This window comes from Talaromyces marneffei, chromosome 1 (assembly GCF_009556855.1).
Source record: "Talaromyces marneffei chromosome 1, complete sequence".
Taxonomy (NCBI): domain Eukaryota; kingdom Fungi; phylum Ascomycota; class Eurotiomycetes; order Eurotiales; family Trichocomaceae; genus Talaromyces; species Talaromyces marneffei.
The window spans coordinates 1,125,628-1,144,576 of record NC_072348.1 but is presented as its reverse complement, the minus strand read 5'-3'; the positions used below and the strand labels follow the sequence as shown (position 1 = coordinate 1,144,576).

At 46.5% G+C, this 18,949-nt stretch overlaps 8 protein-coding genes across 8 annotated transcripts; 3 read left to right on the top strand and 5 right to left on the bottom strand.

Moving 5' to 3' along the window:
• Nucleotides 1-838: 838 nt before the first annotated feature.
• On the top strand, nucleotides 839-2,869 carry EYB26_000415 (uncharacterized protein; the record flags this gene model as incomplete). Its single annotated transcript, XM_054259731.1, has 1 exon — nucleotides 839-2,869. One exon carries the CDS (start codon nucleotides 839-841, stop codon nucleotides 2,867-2,869), a length of 2,031 nt encoding a protein of 676 aa, XP_054115706.1.
• A 97-nt stretch (nucleotides 2,870-2,966) lies between these two features.
• On the bottom strand, nucleotides 2,967-4,984 carry EYB26_000414 (uncharacterized protein; the record flags this gene model as incomplete). The annotated part of the gene is made up of 3 exons (XM_054259730.1): nucleotides 2,967-4,077; nucleotides 4,131-4,640; nucleotides 4,698-4,984. 3 exons carry the CDS (start codon nucleotides 4,982-4,984, stop codon nucleotides 2,967-2,969), a joined length of 1,908 nt encoding a protein of 635 aa, XP_054115705.1.
• An 809-nt stretch (nucleotides 4,985-5,793) lies between these two features.
• Nucleotides 5,794-6,990, top strand: EYB26_000413 (uncharacterized protein; the record flags this gene model as incomplete). Its single annotated transcript, XM_054259729.1, has 1 exon — nucleotides 5,794-6,990. One exon carries the CDS (start codon nucleotides 5,794-5,796, stop codon nucleotides 6,988-6,990), a length of 1,197 nt encoding a protein of 398 aa, XP_054115704.1.
• A 552-nt stretch (nucleotides 6,991-7,542) lies between these two features.
• EYB26_000412 (uncharacterized protein) lies at nucleotides 7,543-10,192 on the bottom strand (the record flags this gene model as incomplete). The annotated part of the gene is made up of 2 exons (XM_054259728.1): nucleotides 7,543-10,120; nucleotides 10,179-10,192. The coding sequence occupies 2 exons, from the start codon at nucleotides 10,190-10,192 to the stop codon at nucleotides 7,543-7,545; spliced, it is 2,592 nt and encodes an 863-aa protein (XP_054115703.1).
• Nucleotides 10,193-10,546: 354 nt separating this feature from the next.
• Nucleotides 10,547-12,187, top strand: EYB26_000411 (uncharacterized protein; the record flags this gene model as incomplete). The annotated part of the gene is made up of 1 exon (XM_054259727.1): nucleotides 10,547-12,187. The coding sequence occupies one exon, from the start codon at nucleotides 10,547-10,549 to the stop codon at nucleotides 12,185-12,187; it is 1,641 nt and encodes a 546-aa protein (XP_054115702.1).
• Nucleotides 12,188-14,098: 1,911 nt separating this feature from the next.
• Nucleotides 14,099-14,573, bottom strand: EYB26_000410 (uncharacterized protein; the record flags this gene model as incomplete). The annotated part of the gene is made up of 2 exons (XM_054259726.1): nucleotides 14,099-14,461; nucleotides 14,541-14,573. The coding sequence occupies 2 exons, from the start codon at nucleotides 14,571-14,573 to the stop codon at nucleotides 14,099-14,101; spliced, it is 396 nt and encodes a 131-aa protein (XP_054115701.1).
• A 1,191-nt stretch (nucleotides 14,574-15,764) lies between these two features.
• EYB26_000409 (uncharacterized protein) lies at nucleotides 15,765-16,157 on the bottom strand (the record flags this gene model as incomplete). The annotated part of the gene is made up of 2 exons (XM_054259725.1): nucleotides 15,765-15,980; nucleotides 16,026-16,157. 2 exons carry the CDS (start codon nucleotides 16,155-16,157, stop codon nucleotides 15,765-15,767), a joined length of 348 nt encoding a protein of 115 aa, XP_054115700.1.
• A 432-nt stretch (nucleotides 16,158-16,589) lies between these two features.
• On the bottom strand, nucleotides 16,590-17,804 carry EYB26_000408 (uncharacterized protein; the record flags this gene model as incomplete). Its single annotated transcript, XM_054259724.1, has 1 exon — nucleotides 16,590-17,804. One exon carries the CDS (start codon nucleotides 17,802-17,804, stop codon nucleotides 16,590-16,592), a length of 1,215 nt encoding a protein of 404 aa, XP_054115699.1.
• Nucleotides 17,805-18,949: the final 1,145 nt, after the last annotated feature.

Genomic DNA, 18,949 nt, shown 5'->3' with positions numbered 1-18,949 from the left:
AAGTCATCTACATACTTAGTATGCATACGATCTCCAGTTCTGTACTAGGCATACAATGCCATTGATCCTATGTCTAATATCAAGTGCTATTGGATGGGTCACATGCCTCCCCTCCTCGTGCAGGCCTGTGCTGTGTCGGTATATATACGTACATTTATCAGGGACATCCAGGTGTGATCATATGGAAACATGCCAGACCACATCTTCGAGTCTTCAGTTACCGAAAAGTACGTACCATCTCACTAGCGCTCAAATATTGATTAGTTAGATACTGGATCCAAATGAATCATATCATAGTAGTTGGAGATCAGCGAGTAGTCATCGTTGGCTGATCCTATACCGGTATTAATAATCCGACGTCATTGTCGGACTGCTTCAATGTTCCCATCCTCTAAATGCAATCAATCCGTTCCAACCTTGGAAGGGAGTTGGATCAGCAGCCTGGCACCCAGCAATATGTCGGTTTCTTGGATTTCTAGTCATCTTTGGTCCCTCGTAGGGACAGACTCAAAATGAGAACCGTAACTTCCATGACCACCGCCAGCTGAGTTGTTTACTGCAGAACCCGGCGAAGATGCACATTGTGGCTGCTTGACGCACTAGCAAAATCGCCTCATTTATTCTGCACATACCACGTGATCCTGCTTCCTAGCTAAATCTTACCATGAGCTTAATTACCTAGTATGCGCGTTGCTTTGGGTCCTCCAACCTGACATCTGCCTGCGGGGTAGCAGGACTAGTCTGCCCAGCGCCTTCGCCTCAAGTTACGACTTGTGGGTAGCTGACTTGACTAGAAGACGTCTGGAACAGACCACATGCATCCGTGGATCATTGAGCAATGCCGACTCTGATTCAATTGCCTCGAGAGCTCCTAATACTTATCTCCGACCTCCTCGAGCAAATAGAACCCGACAATGTAATCGACCTGGCATGCGTTAACAGAATCTTCTTGTCTATTTGCACTCCATTGCTCCAGGTCCGATCCCTCAAATTCTTCGTGTGTGACGATGGAGAGCAGTTGGCCGACGATATACTGCATTACTCTCAACTACTACAAAGTCTGAGCGCCCTCTGGGCTGTCCGTCGTTTGATGATTGTTACCAACGACGATGAAAATGTAAGATTACAACAGCGCCAGCGTCAGTCTCAACAGCAATGGCGACGACCCAGGATCCCTCCCAGTGCTTATAGAGGGTATGAGAATGACTACCTGAAATCATTGGTTGGGAAACCAGGCGCAATGAAGTATAAAGACACAGCACACCAGAAGAACCATATTTGGAAACCTTTGGCAGAATTCATTCTGCGACTGCCTAATCTAGAGTCCATCTTCTATAACAGTTATTATCAGTTCCCGCCTTGCCTTCTGGACAGTCTTCACAAGCACCGATCACAGTGTAGATTGTACATAACTCGATTTGCTCTGTGGAGTCTAGAGCCTCAGGGGCCAACGGATCCTTACGAATTCAAATTATTGGGTTCACCTTCTTTACATGGTATCGGAACAGTGTTGGACGGCACCGATAGAAATAGAACTAGAGGAAGTACCCCATCTTGGGAGCATGTATATCTACCCAAGGCCCTCAGATATCTTGTCTCTGGTCTAACACAGCAATTGAAGATACTGGTTGTTACGGGACTTGGAAGTTCCTGGTGTTATTACAGCCCACCATGGACCGGATTTACGCTGCAGGATCGTGGGCTTCTAGAGCATCTCGAAATAAGAGAGACCAAACATCATCAACTCGAGCAAAATACGAAAGAGGATATCGAGAAATGGAATCAAGCCACAGATTTTTCGGTCTTGAAGACTTTTAAACTCATAACCTATTCAACATTGAGCGCCCTCGAATACATGACGACAAATTGCCAATTTCGATCACTTACCAAACTGACCATACAGTTTAGGCCGGATTGGATTCGTCACCATCCCTTCGACTATTATTCTGCTGCGAGCTCATTTTTACTCAATCTTCCACGCCTCTCGAGTCTCGAGTTACATAGCTGGCATCCCAAAATGGCCACCGAATCAATTCTGAAACATCATGGGCCACGCTTACAAAAACTTTGGTTGCTGCCTTGTCGGGGTGAAACTATACCCTTGGAAACGCTCCATCGCCTCAGCGAAAACTGCACATTTCTTGAAGAGCTTTCCACAAGAATTAGTCGCTCTCGCGGTGATGCCCTAGAAGTATCTAAATACAAGGCCATCGGCGCATTGCCACGACTAAAGCGTTTGTTCCTCAAACTCGACGCCTCAGATATCTTTTTATTAGATGGATATGACTATGAGGATGAAGCAGAAGGACAAGAAGTTCCTGAGACCCGCAACGATGCTTCTTTCAATTCTTTTGACCAGCAATATTGCGAATGTAGATTTTTTCATCATTGGCTCCGTCCACGGAATGGACATATTCGAGACGCCTTCATCAACGCCACGTTGGATCCAGACCTTGCTAAAAGCATTTTTCAGACGATACGATCAGGCAATAATACAGACGGAAAAAACTCATGCCCACTTGAATTCCTGGAATTGCGAGTGAGGGGAGCAGGTCAACTAAGCTGGGATATGCGCGAACTTAAATGGGGTTTCCACGAGGTACTTCACAAGTTGAGTTGTGCACGGCGTGTGACTCGGAAGAAAGATGAGGATATTAAAATTGAATTAGTTGATATTCCTGAGGATATGTTTCCAAGTGAAGAATCCTGGGATTTGGGATTGGATAAGGGGATTCCCAACATATTGCCCTTTGCGTTGAAGATTTATCAACGTGTGTGGCCACCGAAGAATAAGCACTGGTTCGATGATTGGCATAGCTTTCCGCTTGCGCTGTCTGCTGAAGATGAGATAGATTGGTCAAAAGAATAGTACACTAGCTCTATTCATTGGGTATCTAAGAAGAGACATCAAAGAGAAGCAGGAATATGGTAGTCCTAAAGAAACAAAGGGATTAAAATTCAATCGTTTAATCGAAACCCTTGAATTCGTCTTCGCCCCCATCTGCCTCCATATCTTGCGCTGCCTTGGCAGCCTCTCGTCGTTTCGCGGCCTCCTTTCGCAAATTTTCAACCATTGCCTCGGTCTCACGAACTTTTTGTCTCTCTTCTTCGGTCATCTTATCCCATCTTTCCCTGTCACGCCGTGCTCGTTTCCTCTCTCGCCGCTGTTCCCTCTCTTTCCTCTTCTCGAGGTTCTGGCTCCATGGTACACTTTCACCCGCAGGTCGCTTCTTGGAATTTTCATCTAATTTCGATGCTTCGTATTCCTTTAGAGCTTCCAGACGATGTTTTTCTCTCTGCTTATCCGCATATGCATAATTATCCCAGTCAAGTGTCACACCGAGAAACTTATCCCCCTTGAAATTCCTTAATTCAGGCATCTTGGGCAATTTTAATAAACCCCAGGCATGACCCAATGCCTCCCAATCCAAGTCAGCAATACGGAAGATACTGCTGGCTTGGTGCTTGCTGTAGCTTCGAAGCCAGCTGACAAATGCCTTTTGAGCTTTGTCATGGTACGACCTGTCTGAAAGTACTGCCTTTCGGGCTATCTCCGTTACATGGCGGGCATCTTCATCAGTGGTTTTAAATGCCGGATTTTCATATAAAGTAACTGGCGTCTTTCGCACCTCGAGAAATGGAACATAATCTTCTTCACAGCCTGGTGAGAGAAGTACGATACTCAGTCCCCGACGACCCGCTCTACCAGCTCGTCCGCAGCGGTGAATGAAAGCTTTCGGGTCGGATGGAGGGTCTATCTGAATGACGAGGTCAACAGATGGGATATCTAATCCACGTGCCGCAACATCGGTGGTTAGGAGTACAGTAGGTGTGACAGAATTGGTGAAGCGAGTAAAGTTCTTTTGCCGCACATTGGCTGGGTGTTTCCCATGAAGCGGTATGACGGTAAACTCGTTGCCGAGAATTAATGGTATTATATATTGGAAGTAGTCGACACCTGCACATGTCGAGAAATATAAAATAGTCTTTTGTGGCCGAGGTTCCAATACGTCGAGGATGTTTTTGACGGCGGGAAGTTTGTGTGTAGGAGGTGTGACAAGATATGTCATTTGTAAACTATTAATCCAGTTAGCAATTTGAGACATAATTCCCACAGGGTATGAATGTACCTAGCAGGAGTACGCTTCTCTTCCACTCCAGATGCCCCGCGCACTTTCACTGCAATCTTGACAGGGTTCCGCAAGCCTACTCGAATGATCTGATCCAGAGCCTCGCTCACACTGGCACTAAACAAACCTGTTCGCCTCTGTTTCGGAAGTCTCCCAAGTATTTTCGAAATATCATCCTTGAAACCAAGATCCAACAATCGATCGGCTTCATCAAATACCAGCATTTCGAATGAGGATTGAGGGCAGTGTACGTGTGGTGACGAAAGAAGCTCGAGCAGTCTGCCGGGTGTTCCAACAAGGACATTTGGCGACCTTTTCAAAAATTGGCTCAAATCTTCGGCAGGTGTTGTCGTGCCGCCTAGGAGAAGTTGTGGGATGACTTTTAGTGTCGAAGATGGGTATTTTTTGACGCCTTCCTCTGTCTCATCGGCTGGTTTGATAACGGATGCGGAGGGGCCATGGAACTCCAAGAGGGATAGGAGAACATTATAGATTTGAGACGCCAATTCTCTATCATAGAGCGCGTTAGATCTGAAATAACATTGCGACGTAGTGTAATGTACTTACCTCGTTGGAGCAACAATGATAGACCCAATATGATGTTTCTTAATGGGCTCATCCAACCGCAGCAATTTTTCCACAATTGGTATCAAAAAAGACAAGGTCTTTCCACTACCTGTCACAGCTTCTACCACCACATCTTTATGGCTCATAAAGAGTGGAATAGCAGATGCTTGTACTGGGGTCATGCGGGCGAAACCCATTGTCGACATTGCTTCGAGAATCCATTCTGACAGTGGTGGATCGAGATTTTCCCATAACCTGCCGGCTGACCCTCGCGATTTAGGTGCCATTTTGAGGCCACACAAAGTTTTCTTCTGCAATGATCACCAGGATGAGGGAGAATGAGTGGATGTTGTTCGGTGTCGCATGTCGAAAATTATCTCGGGCGGTATTTTTCTGCCGTCGAGAAGGTCGTCTCTAATTGGCTGGATTGGTCTAGGGTGCTGATAAGATAAAAAAATCAATCCATCGCTGTCTCGGCATCTTAACAGCCCTGATAACTACAGGTAGTTACCGTCGATCACATCGTTACGACCCAGCAACTCAGATCTAGGTTGGAACAAACCGTTCGGAACACCTGAAACATATACTGACTCCTTCATACTCTTGATCCCCGTGGACCCAACGCTGAAATCGAAAGAGCATCACGTGATCTGGAACTGCCGGAAGATCGGCCTTGCATGTGATTTAGGCACGATTTGTCCAGAAGAAATTCTAATTGTCCTCACGAGACTTCAACTTCAGTTGTAGTTTAACTCATTCCTGGGAATCTCCTCCCTAGTTCTTGTGGCTGGTTCCAGGGCGAATGTCATGAGCTGGTGCTTTACGGTGCTCGCCTGACTTTTCTTATATCAACGTTTATCCCAGCTTATCAGCTGAGCGATCTTGATATTCTCGACTCCATCAATAACAACAACCAAGACAAACCGCCAATATTCAGTCCCTAACTCCCGCCCCGACTCTCCTCTCTGTCTTATTCGCAAAGTCATCATCAACCGACCGCTACCATCCTCGCTCTCTATCCCGACTTCTGCATCGCGCGACCAACGGAGTCATCGCCCTTCCGGCTCTGCCGCTTCTCCTCCCAGACGCGGTGGAGATGTCTTCTCCACAGGCTGTACCGGCTACGCCTCGAGTCATCTCGCCGTCGCCTACTCCGTCAGACGCCTCAGAACAAAGAGATGGATACTTTGCTCCTGTGACGCGCTCCGCAGCCCGCCGCCAGCGTTTGAATAATGACACTCAGTCTATCCCCGAGGAAGACTCAAATAATGACTCTGAACATCAATCGCAGTCTGGTCCGCGGAATCCGTCTTCACGGTCTGGAGCTGCAGGAACCGCTAGAAGGCGCGGTTCGACGAAGAAGACACCCAAATCGGCAACGTCGCCAGTAGTGAAATCGCAGCCTTTAGTCGGAAACAACGGAAAACCATCATCTTCTTCAAATGGCTATCTATCTCCCTACACAAACCTACAAGACCGCTGGCGAGATTTGTCGAGGTCGCCGTCACCACTAGGACTCATACCTTTACATCAGAATTACCGCACTTTTATCCACAAGCATGAAATACCACGCAAACTTCTACATGTCTCTATAGGTTTTGTGGCTTTAGCGTTCTATCGACGTGGTACTCAAACATTTGAAATTACGCCGTGGCTTCTTTCTGCCCTCGTTCCTATCGCTGCCACCGATCTGCTCCGACATCGATATGAGCGCGTTAACCGCTTCTACATTCGTTCGTTGGGCGCGCTCATGCGCGAGTCCGAAGTCAAAGGTTATAATGGTGTTATTTGGTATCTTTTAGGTGCATTTATTGTACTGCGCGCATTCCCCAAGGACGTTGGCGTTATGGGAGTTTTATTATTGAGCTGGTGCGACACCGCTGCATCCACTTTTGGTCGTCTGTATGGTAAATACACCATCAAACTACGCCCAGGGAAGAGTCTCGCAGGCACAGTCGCCGCTTTCTTTACTGGTGTAGCTACTGCACTCTTTTTCTGGGGCACATTTGTCCCTAGCGTTGGAGCATTCCCCAACGACCCCGAAGATGCTTTCATGTTCACCGGTCGACTCAACTACTTCCCAGAGTCGATCAGGAACCTAATTGGTTGGGCTAGCAATGGTGATCAAAGCAGTATCATCACAGGCCCCTTGGCGCTTGGTGTTATGAGCGCTGTTTCTGGCATTGTTGCCGCTGGAAGTGAATTCGTTGATCTTTTCGGTTGGGACGATAATCTCACCATACCCGTTTTGAGTGGGTTAGGGTTATGGGGATTTCTCAAATTCTTTGGTTGATTTGATCTGGGCGTGTACACTTTTGTAATTACACTTGGTAGATATATTTGTATGTAGTGCACATGATGAATGACTTTCCTCTCCACATGAATCCAACTTTCAATTTCCATCAATCTTACCTAAACACCAGAAATTCAGCAATTGAAACTTGCTACCTACATGTCTACCAAGGTGTGATATGGGCTCAAGAAATCGGTCGATTTTCTTTGCTTGATAAATAATTTCGCCACGCTTGCATCTCGACTATTGTTGTCTCTGCTGCTATTGAGAACAAAGAAACCACTGGTACGATGATACTACCTGTTTTGCTCCAAGACATATTTCTGCGCTTTTTGACCCGTGCTACATTTATTTCCCTTGAAGTCCAGCTTAAATTTGAATGAATCATCATGTCATTAAGTCGTGCATCTATCTATATATACGAAAGCGTACATCTATGGATGTATATGCCCAAACCATCGAACGAAAACTCCCTAAAGATACCGTGTACGCCCAGAAATGCTTGCTGAACAAATAAACCAAAGGTACGAGTGTTTGCAAAAAGTAAAATAATCACCTCATATCCAAGACGCTGACACGTGCAATTCTCTTCTTTTTGTCCTTCCCTTTTTCAATGTCTTCTTCTTGTTCTTGTTGTGGCTCGCTATTTGTAGGGCTAGCTTCATCCTGTTCGCAAAGTTCAACGGTCCAGAACCCTTTATGGGTTCGTATTAGTTCAGTAAGAGCCTTGGGAGGCTGAGATTGACTTTGATAGTGCTCTTTCACCTCAACTTTGGCTGGTGCCGGGTCAACGATTTCGAGATCGATGACTTCGTCGATCTTCTTTGCTTTTGGCGTATCTTTCTGATTTTTATGGACACGCGGATTAAGATCATCATTGAGCTGGGCTTCGGGAACTTTTGGCGATGGCGCAGGAAGCGGTTCTTTTGACTTGACTGTTGCCTTTGGTCTAGATTTTCTCAACCTTTGCATATCATCATGTATCTCAAATTCTGGACTCTTGACTGCAGGAGATACACGGAGCGAGTCAAATGCCGTCTCTAATGACTCTTCGCAATTGGATTGCTGTGCCTTGATTCTGTTTGAGCGCCGAAGTTTTGGCGTAGGTGACACAGTTGAAGTTGGAGGATTAACTCGTGTAGCTTCTGTCGCGAGAGGCGAAAGGCTGCCAGCAGCCGTGTAACTAATCTTGAATCTCGTCGGCGATGGCGAATGTAATGGAGAGAATGGAACAGAACCTTCAAGCTCAGTATCGAAATCAAAACTATCTGAATCAAATCCACGAATAGAGGGAGGATGTCTGAAGTATGAGTCTCGCACATCAATGTATCCATCTCCTATGCTGCAAGTTGTAGCAAATTGACTGGCAAGCTCATCCATAGCTAGGCCAGATAACTTCATTGATTTTTGGCTTTGTCGCGGAGATTGACTTGAAAAGATCCCCGTATCAGACATCACGCTATATTGACTGCTGTAGGTGCTTTGGCTTGAGGGTTGTTGTGGTGATGACGACGATAAACCTGCAGCATCTAGGATGTGAGCCTTCTTGACACTGTTCATATCGCTGCCCGGTTTTGTGACTGTTGCGTAACGAAGGATTCCTCCGGGCTTCATGCTCGGATCAATAACCTTCTTCTTCCTAGCCGTAGTTTTCTTGGGCGCTGTCTTCTTAGGCGCCTTTTTCTCTGCTTCCTGCTTCTGCCAACGGTCTACCACGTCAGGAATTCCCATCTTTGCCACAGTCTCAAATACCCATATCTTTTCCGGCTCGAACGGATTATATGGGTTTTTGGGTGCATTGAATTTCGGTGCCTGTTCTTCAGGCGGAACGGTTTCACTGCCTGCATCATCCTCATCTTCCGCTGGCTGCAAGCTTGCTTCTGTAAGCTGAGACAACTCTGGTGGAGGATTGGGCTCTTCCGCATCTAGATCCAAGCCTACAACATCAGCAGGAATCATTTCCACTTGCACTTGAGGAATACAGCCGGTACTGAAATGCATTCGACTGCGGTATATCCTCTGCAACACAGGCAAGTCTGCATTTGGAACGTAAGACCCATAGCCGAACGTGGCAATAGGAGACCGAGCCAGTCTGAGTCTGGTCAAAATCAACGGTTCTGCCAGGTTCCGTATCAACTTCCTCGCTCCAGAGCGGTACTTCCAATCAAAGTAGTTTGAGACAAAATTCCGAAGCTCAAGGGCGTTAATCTCATGATCCCAAGCTTCCACAAGTCGTTGGCGCAGTTTCTCAATTTCTCGTTCAGTCGAGACAATCGGCTTCGCATAAAATGATAAGATCTGACGATCAGGAAACGTATCTGGGATCCGGACAGCCTTGTGCTTGGACTGAAAATAACCGCTTTCATTCTCATCGAGTTCATATTGAAGCCGCTCCCTCCATTCCGCGAGTTTGGCTTCCACCTCATCTTCGTTGGAATATATTATTTCAAAAAGATCTTCACCGAATCCAGCCTTTGCAATCTCTCCAGCAAGACCAGGACCGCATTTTGTGACACCAGATGGCAGATAATCACCACCACTTAACATCGCAAATAGAACCATGCCCGCCCGGGTTAATTTAACGTTTGCCTCCACGTCAAGCTGTGTTTTGGTAGTATAACAATCAATATGAGTTGCAGCCGACGTGCCGGTTGAACCTTCTTTTGAAAAGTTCATTACTGTAAGACCTGACCCAAACATCAATGTGTCAACATCATTGCTCATGACTGCATCCACAACCCCCGCTTGTTGTAACCTTGCACATTCAGCCTCTGCTTCTCCCGGCGCATCGTGCCGCGGAAACTTGAACAGATCGATCAAAATCTTGGAGAGATTGATTATCGGCGCAGAACCATAGCTTCGACCGGTCGTTGCTTTACCCCGCTTGAAGGGCGGCTTCTGTTTTCCATCGTAGACGAAGAGGGGGTGAATCGGCAAAGCAAGGAGTCGTACTAATCGAAAGAAGAGCGTTCGTAATTCTGGATTTTGCCCGCCTCGGCCGGCTTGTAGCTGGAATAACCAGATTGAAATATCAACAGCAATTCGGATAGGTCGTTTAGAGACTTCCAGGTGTCTGACTGCAAGTCTGGACAGAGCGATTCGATCGGCATTTCCAATTGCTTTGCCGAGTCTGCTTACATGTTAGCTGTTGGAACTCGCGCCAAGATCGGTCGGGGTTCCGAACACACCCTGGAATACCCATTGTTAACTATAATGCATTCATGTCCCAAAACAAATATTAAAGCGCAAGTAAAAGCCCAAAATATCACTGTGGCGAGACTTGGAGTTGTCAAGAAGTTGTCACGAAGGGAAGTTGTTTTGATGTGGAAACTGCGGCCTGGCAACGGAGCTGCCGCCAATCAGAGTCATTGCTTGTCCGGCCTCAACGACGTCCAAGCTAGCGTGTGCAATTTCACTTCTACAATGACAGGGCACAACACGATTAACGAATGTATTTCAAAGAGATTGACGAAGTATGACCAAGTCCACAATCTGATTCGGCGTTGGATATAGAATTCTCTATTTGATTGAACCGACGAGTGCCTGCCCATCGACAATGGCCACAACCGACTCCCGACACGCAAGCAAATCGTCCATATCAGCTCTCGAAGCAGCACGAGCACGAATACGCAAAGATGACACCTCCTTCGAGCCTCGCACACCACCCCATCACCGTAACCGCTCAATAGTCTCATCATTCGGCTCCTCATCTTCGCCGCTATCATCATTCCGAAACGAAGAAGATGCTATAATCCTCGAGATGGGAGCTCGCTCTCTGCGTGCAGGGTTCGAGGGTGAGAGTATGCCGATGTGTTCGGTGGGATTCGGACCGGAAGAATCGAGAAAAGTCGGTGATTATCGAGGCTGGGCCAAGCCGAATAAAAGCACAACAACTGAAGAAGCTGTCATGGATGCAGAAGAGTGGGTCAAAAACCACGAGTTATGGCGCATGGATCTTAGAGAGGTTGACCTGGGACTTGTGGAGGATAAACTTGAGCGTGCAGTTCGCGAGATTTATAACAATTATCTGTTGACGGATGCAGGGAATGCGCGTCTTGTGTTGGTCATACCGTCTGTCATGCCACACCCTTTGCTGTCGGTTATTCTTGAAACGTTATTCAATCGCTGGAGGTTTCCTTCAATTACCCTTCTACCGTCTGCTGCCATGGTAGCTACAGCAGCAGGGGTACGTGCAGCTCTGGTGGTCGATATAGGCTGGGCTGAGACGACGGTTACTGCTATTTATGAATACAGAGACATTACTTCGAAAAGGACCACCCGAGCAATGAAAACACTTATGCAACATATGGGACGAATGCTGTCACACCTGGACCATCTGACCAAAGAAGAAACGGAAAAGGACGGAAAAATATCTGTCAATTTTGAATATTGCGAGGAAGCCGTGAGCAGGTTCGCATGGTGCAAATTTGCAGCAGAGGACGAGGACTTGAACAAGGATGTCTCTATTCCATCACCATCGAGTCCAGACGCAGAATACATACAGGTTTCATTTTCTCAATTTGCCAAGCCGGTCGAAGCCAATTTCTTTGCTACGGGTACCGATGAGCACGAATTAGACGACGACGAGACACCAATTCACAATATAGTTTACAATGCTTTGTTAGAGCTTCCGCCAGATATACGTGGAGCATGCATGTCTCGTATAATCTTTGTGGGAGGCGGGTCGAGGATACCGGGCATTCGCCAACGTATATTGAATGAAGTCTCCTTGCTGGTAGCAGAGCACGGGTGGGATGCGACAAGGGGCCGTGCGGTTGAAGAACAGCAGAAAAGAATACAAGAGCTCAGAATTACCCGTGAACGCAGCCATGTACCAGAGAAAGAAGTCGACACGACTGGTGAAGCAGATGAAGAATCGTCATCAGAAGAAAAAGAAGAAGAAATCGATTTCATCGAACAAAAGATCCGCCGTAATCAAGCCCGAAACAGCAAACCCTTTATTCAAGGCCAATTTCGCCAAGTTGAATCTCTCGGAGCTTGGGCGGGCGCCAGCCTTGTCACGAGTCTCAAAATTAGGGGGCTCGTCGAAGTGGAACGTGAAAAGTTTCTTCGGGATGGATTGGCAAGTGCAACCAGAGACTTGGAAGGTCACCATCAAGTGGCAGATCGACGGTCTGGTGTTCGTTCGTCTGTTATAAGTGATCGGTCGAGTTGGACGTTGGCAGGTTGGGGTTGATACAACCATTGCATATTCCGCGTATTTATGATTTTTAAATGTTGATCTAAGATACCCTTCTGTTCTTTCCATGACATTATTTTCTTGCATCAACAATGTATTGATTATCAACTCTTATAGAGCATTATATACAATAATTTTTGATTTATAGGTCGTCGAGCTGTATGAAGTTTGAAACCCAAGGCCGGAATATCGTGAAATACCCTTCCGATACCGTTGAAGGTAGGGTTATCAAATATCAACCCTAATAAATATCAATAGCCAGGAATAGCCTCAGTCAGCATGTCACCTTATCCTATGCATTCGACCGAGAAGCCTTCCCCGATCCCTTGGAGTTCAATCCAGATCGTTGACTGACCGAGACTCTTGACCCTCGTAGGGAACGAAACTGGAATCCTTTCCTTGGTGGTTCAAGAAATTGTGTCGGAATGCACTAAGTCATCGTGGTGAGTTCTTCAATTTCGACTTTTCCGGCGCTATTGTTGAAGACAGCATAACTGGAGTCAGGAATAGTAGCGACACCAGGAGAAAGCCTACGTAAGCTTATTACTTCCACATGGGAGGATATGTCGTTCCTACTCCGCAACTTCATCGTCATTGTTGGAAAAGACGCTCTCGGTAATTGGTGGCTTATGACAAGGGTTCGCCCTAAAGATTGGAGGGGCATTGAACAACAACTAAAATAATTGTGTTTTGAGCCATGATCAGCTATTAGCACACAATAACCTCTCTGGTTACTATTACTATGGCTTTTGGTAACCCAGTAGCCACGCAGATTATGATTGTTGTTACAATTTTTGACTGTGGGGAATCCTCAATGAAACCATGTGAAATTGAGATACAAGTATATTATACGTAAAAGACATATGTAGGAACACTATGTTGTAGTATCATATCAGAGCCCTACTGAAATACGAGCACATTATCAACATTAGGATATATCAGTTGTCTGCAAAATAGCCCTAAACCGGGGCAAATAACCAAATTAGGAAGTTCCGAGGCTTTCTGCAAGTGCTCAACAGAAATGGTTTCGGTTCTCATTCGATTAACACAGCGTACCTAAGTAGCTTTTGCCATAGATAAGAAGAATTCTCTAAAGGTTTTCTTGTTTATTTTGTTTCCTGTCCCTGAAAAATCCCACAACAATGGCATAGTTGGTGCCTCACATCGCTGGACTGCCTAATCTCTACATATAGCCAGGCTAGAGTCTAGCATCAATTGAACGGAAATTCCGCCAAAAAGCTTCATACTATATAGTTTTTAGGTGCTCGGACATGTTCACCAATTTCCCCTACAGGATGAAGACTGTCCGAAAATGGGGACTAAATGTCACGTGATCGTTCATGCCCTAACAATGTACTATTGATGAGCCACTCACGGTTTGTTGGTATGTTCAACTACAGGCTGGTCTTATTTTGCTACGGACGGTGGTATTGTCATTACCATATACGATGATATTTTTTTAGCAATGGTGGGAAAGTGAGAATCAATACCGAAGTACTCAGTCATCTATGAAATGAAGAAACCAAGGATCACTTTAAAGATCCCGTTAGGTCTAGTTGTGTAGATAAAGTCTCCTAATCATCCTAATACTCCATAGTTGTGAGACTATATATATTATAGGTGTTATGCACATATAAGACGATCGGAATGAACTTTTAGGCCTCACTGGCTGGAGTGGCTAATGTAGGGAGTCTAGACTTTCCGGGCCTTCCTAAATTAGATCAATAATTCCTCGAAGCCAGAACAAAACCCTCCCAAAATGAACCCTTTCTCGTGCAAGTGCGACTGGATTTAACAGTACTTGGGAAAATACATACCTCATATACTCACATTTCTACCAATATCAGGTTTCCTAGCATAACCAGGATATTACTCCAATACTAGCTATTCTAATCACAAGGTATTTGTTTACCGTGCATTATCACTAATAAAAGCATTCTCTATAAGGAATTCAATCCAGGCCACAATATTGTCCTCTTCTTCCGCTTCCAAGCCTTGCTTTATTTTCGACTTGACTTCTTCATGCCTGGCTACACAGGGATCGGTAATGTTGAAGATTCCCTGATGACGCTTCCTCAGTCGTTGTCTCTGAGGGATCACTTCCGTCAACAGAGGATGCATCCACTTTGGTGCCAGGCGCATGATAATGGACACCGTGACAGAGCCTTCAGTAAAGTGCTCGGCGAGATCCATCCACTCGGGACTACGGCAGGCGGGTTTGCCGACAATAATCTTGCCGACCAGGCGAGCCAGGAGATTCTGAATCTTCAACTGAACATCAATACAGGTCCACCCCGTTGAATTGTTAGTGACTTTTTCTAGTATTGATTTGCTGATATCTTTGGCGTACCTTCTGAGTCTGGTACTTCCATCTCAAGAGCATCGTCGAGCTGCTTTATAACAGCTTCGAGGTGTTTGCCCATTTGATCGTTGCGGTTCTCGGAAATTGCCTTGATTGGGACTTCAGAGTGACTCCAGAGAGTGTTCATTGCCGATTTATCACCCTATCCCTAAGCTTATGGTTAGTACAGTGTTGAAATCGTTACAGTTTACCGGCGCAATCGAGACTTACCATAAAATTTGCCTTTCCTCGATGTAATTTTGAGTTGGGAATGGTGCGAAGTTCTGTGAGGTTCTTGGTCGGTAAGACTGTAATATCAAGATCCTGCCGACGAAGGACAAATGGTTTTTCTCGGTACTAGACGGTTCCTAAATTTAACCTATAATCTAACGAAAACTTTGAGGAACCATCTACCTTCAAATAGCCACTAGATATAACGTTGTGGGCTGTAAAGGCGTATCGCAGTTGGAATAACCATGTCGGCTCGAACCATGACCAGTAGCCATGAACTGGTGCCCCATTCACTCTGATCCTTCTGTATACGGCGAACGATGTCAAATCCCAGTAGACACATGACAACAAAGCTGGTATCTGCCAGATAGTAAGATTCTTTACGAAATCCGTAACTCTCTCTTTGACAATGGGAGTGATCTCCTCCCGCTGAGAGCCCTTAAGGTCTTCCGTCGAGCGGGAGGATTCCCCAGTCCATCATCCTAGTTACGGCAGTCCATATCAACCGTTTCAGAACTGGACGAAGTTGGATAACTATATGAATTGACGCTCCGGAAGGAAAGCCTCCAAAAACATATCCCCGAGAGTTAATTTTGTGGTTATGGATTTCCTGGGTTTTCCACCTCTCGCCTCGGTTCGAGGATGCAACATCTATTACCATGTCATGGATTAATGGTTGGATCAGCAACTTGGGACTTCCAATCCCTGACCAAGTCATGAGTAAGAGTATATGATTCAGATCTCCTAAATGTCGTTCGAGGATGTGGATATGAGTGCAGCTCAATCATGTACGGAGCTCTCGCGAAGAAGATGCAGTCAAATGATCTAATCTCACCCAAGCCGACAATTCCATTTCCGGATACAAACTATAAACAACTTGCACAGAAAGTTTTGGAATTCGAGTCGCCGCAGTGGACACTTCTGAACTCATATTATTCGGGATATGGTTCCTCGTACCGCCACAAGTGTTTAGAATGTTCCTTTGCATCCCTATTTGACAGTCTAGATGACAGGTTTGAACTCGTCGTGTGCGAAATGGTGGAGAGCCGGCTGAAAGGCGGCTGGATCGACTCGTTCGATGTGGCCATAGAGGTATGGGACGAAACCCTGCTCACAGACGCCGAATTTTTGAAGGTTCTTGTACGCATTCAGCTCACAGCGAAACCGATTCAGATCTCGTCCCTTTTCCGTATATCCAGGGTCGCCATTATCGTGAAACTAGAATGTCAGCGCCAATCACAGACTAAAGCTTCCCAGGCTTACCAGCTTCATCACGTCCGTCTCTCCATCTACTTCTATCTCAAATACTGAAGAGGCATCAGAATGCGTAAGTTCCCGGACAAAATGTATATTGGAAGGATCTTGTCCCAAGAAATAATGTTGTTTTAGATGCATCGTTGCATTGTCACTGTATCAGTTGCATTGAATCAAGGATTATCAGATGCTCACTCTTCCGGGCGGGTAGAGAAGATACCATAGGTGCTGCCGTACACGTGGATAGGTACCATACTGGTTGGTACAAGCTTGTCACCATCGAGCAGTGTTTATAGCCAACTCCTTAATATGATGAAATGTCAATGTATCAGCTTGCGTTGTTATAAAATATACCCATTTCCAGAAGTAATTATACTAATGCATTTTATTGTCGCTAGAAGTACATATGGACGGCCTCCCTTGAAGATTATGTGGAACAGTTGACATCTGGAATTGAGTCAGCGATCATTATTATCGCATGGTAACTGCATTTGGTACATATATTAACAGCGAATTACTCTCATCCTAAGCACATGCTATCACATAAGCCTGACCCAAACATTCAAAACAGGCTTAGAGAGTACCGAACTGGTAGGTAGCCATATTTACCACCGGCCCATCGGCCGGCGAGTAAATCTCGTGCTGAGCCCACTCCGGGTGGTTGATCGCATCAATCCAACCCTCCGTCTCGATCACGATACAGCCATACTTGTTCACGTAATCTACGCCACCTTTACCCGCAGCCTCGTTGCGAGCCTTTTGCGACTCCTTGATTGGAATGGTACCATTCTGGCCGTTGCAGGTGTAGATTTGGTGCGCGGGCTGATTAGATGCGACATCGAGAGTGATGCCCGTTGATGGGGAGGAGAGGTGGATGATGGGCACAATGTCGCCTTCCGAGTAGTATGGGACGCGGTCATTGATGAAGCAGGTGTCGACACCCGTGCAATTGAAGCCGCAGACGCCTAGGGCTTTGTTAAAGTCGGCGCCGAGCTGTTTGCCGGCTGTGTAGTCCAGTGCGCCGTTAAAGGCGGTTTCAACGTCGAAAATGGTGCCGTTGGGGACTAGGATGGTGTCGCCGGCAACAACGCGACTGGCCAGAGGCATCTGCAAGGTGTTGTTGAGGATGGTGGGCACTTGGAAGGCATCCAAGTTCCAGTAGATGTGGTTTGCGAGCATGATGGGGGTCTTTTCGGTTAATGACAAAGAGACAATGCGGGAGGTTAATTGAGGGTGACCCTTGGGGTTGACGGGAGTCTTGAGAGCGTCAACTGTAAAAGTGACGTGGTTGAGCACAGTGCCGGGGAAACCCTCATATCCAGGATCGAGCAGAGAGAATGTGATGCTATCGTTGGACGATGCGGCCACAGTCCAATTGCGCTGGTCGTAACCCACGTTACCACCGTGAAGGGTGTCGGCGCCACCGTTCTCGTTCGTGGGGATTTTGTATGTCACCCCGTCAATAGTAAATGTGCCATTCTTGATACGATTGGCATAGCGGCCAACCATAGGGCCGAAGTAGGTGTGGTTAGTTTTGGAGTCGTGCAAATAAGTCTTCGGGTCGTCATAACCGACGACAACGTCTTGGATTGTGCCATTGCTGTCGGGGACATACAATGCCACGAGACGCGCACCGTACCCGATAAAGGAAGCAGTAATGTTGGTTGCGGTGATGTTATAGATCTTGAAGGGATCTGTAGTAGAGCCACTACTACTAGAATCGGGGCTCTTACCGAGAGCCGGTAGCGCAAACAGCGCCGCCGCGGAGACGTAGCTCTGGAAACGCATTTTGTAGACGACCGTAAATGCAATGCCCAGAAAAACCAAAACGTATATTATTATAGCAACAAGCGACAGGCGTCTGGCAAGTTTTTTGAAGAAGTAGAAAATAGATGATCCAGGGCTGAGCTGAGAGAGGCGGCCCTGCCCGGTCGCAAGGGGCATTCCAGCTTTTATAATGAAGATCTCAACTAGCTAAGCTTCTTTCTTCCCCATTGCTTCTTCTGTTGAGTTAATTTCCCGCTTTCCCCCCTCTTCTGCTTGCTTGCCGGTTAAGAGGCGGGGAATTAAGTAGTAGTCTGATTTGTTCGAGGTGGATGCGGGGATCAGGCCGACGAGCAGAGTAACAAAGAGGCTTGAAGGCACAGGTGCAGGATTTTCGCCGCGCGACGTAATATCCGTCCTACGCAGGGATGGGAGCTGTGATGTTTTGTTTTACTACGGAGTATTGCGCGAATCCGGGGTTGGTCGTCGGTTGTTACTGGGGAAGGACGAACAGCTAGGCCTGTTCTGTGCTAGTTGATAGTTATAGAGCAGCCAATTAAATATACAACAACCTATAGCCAGCAGCAATGTAACGTGGAGCAGTGCTTGTTCTCTTCGGTTGGATTTCATCACTATACAGCACCCGAGCCGGTGCTTTGGAAGTCATGGGAGAGTTTCATAGCGCTAGCTGGGAGAATTATTGGTCTGGCCGAATCTTCTACGTAGCAGGAGGACAATGGCACGCTGACTGGCCGAGTGTCCAGCACATGGCAACACCCTTCCCTCTGACAAGGCAAGGATTGACATTGCACGGCGCAGTCGGCTACTTAGTCACGTCGCATCCTGGTGTCTGTTCGCTCAGAAGCTATGGATAGCATGTGGCACGATTGAGGGCTCTCTTTTCGCTGAATTTCACCGAGTCTAGGACAATCAGGCCATGATCGGCACCACAGCGGCCAGTGATCAATTAATTACCCGAGATGCCTCTTTGGTGGAAAAATTGCTGGACACAATAATTCCAAGTCGAAGTAATATCGAGTCATGAATAAGTTAAAGTTAAGGCTTGGCTAGCCTCTCTCTGCAAATCCAAAATTAACCGACGATACTGGCAAATATACGAGCAAAGTAGCAATTGTGGTGGGCTAGCCACGTGAACTTGGTTGTCTTCC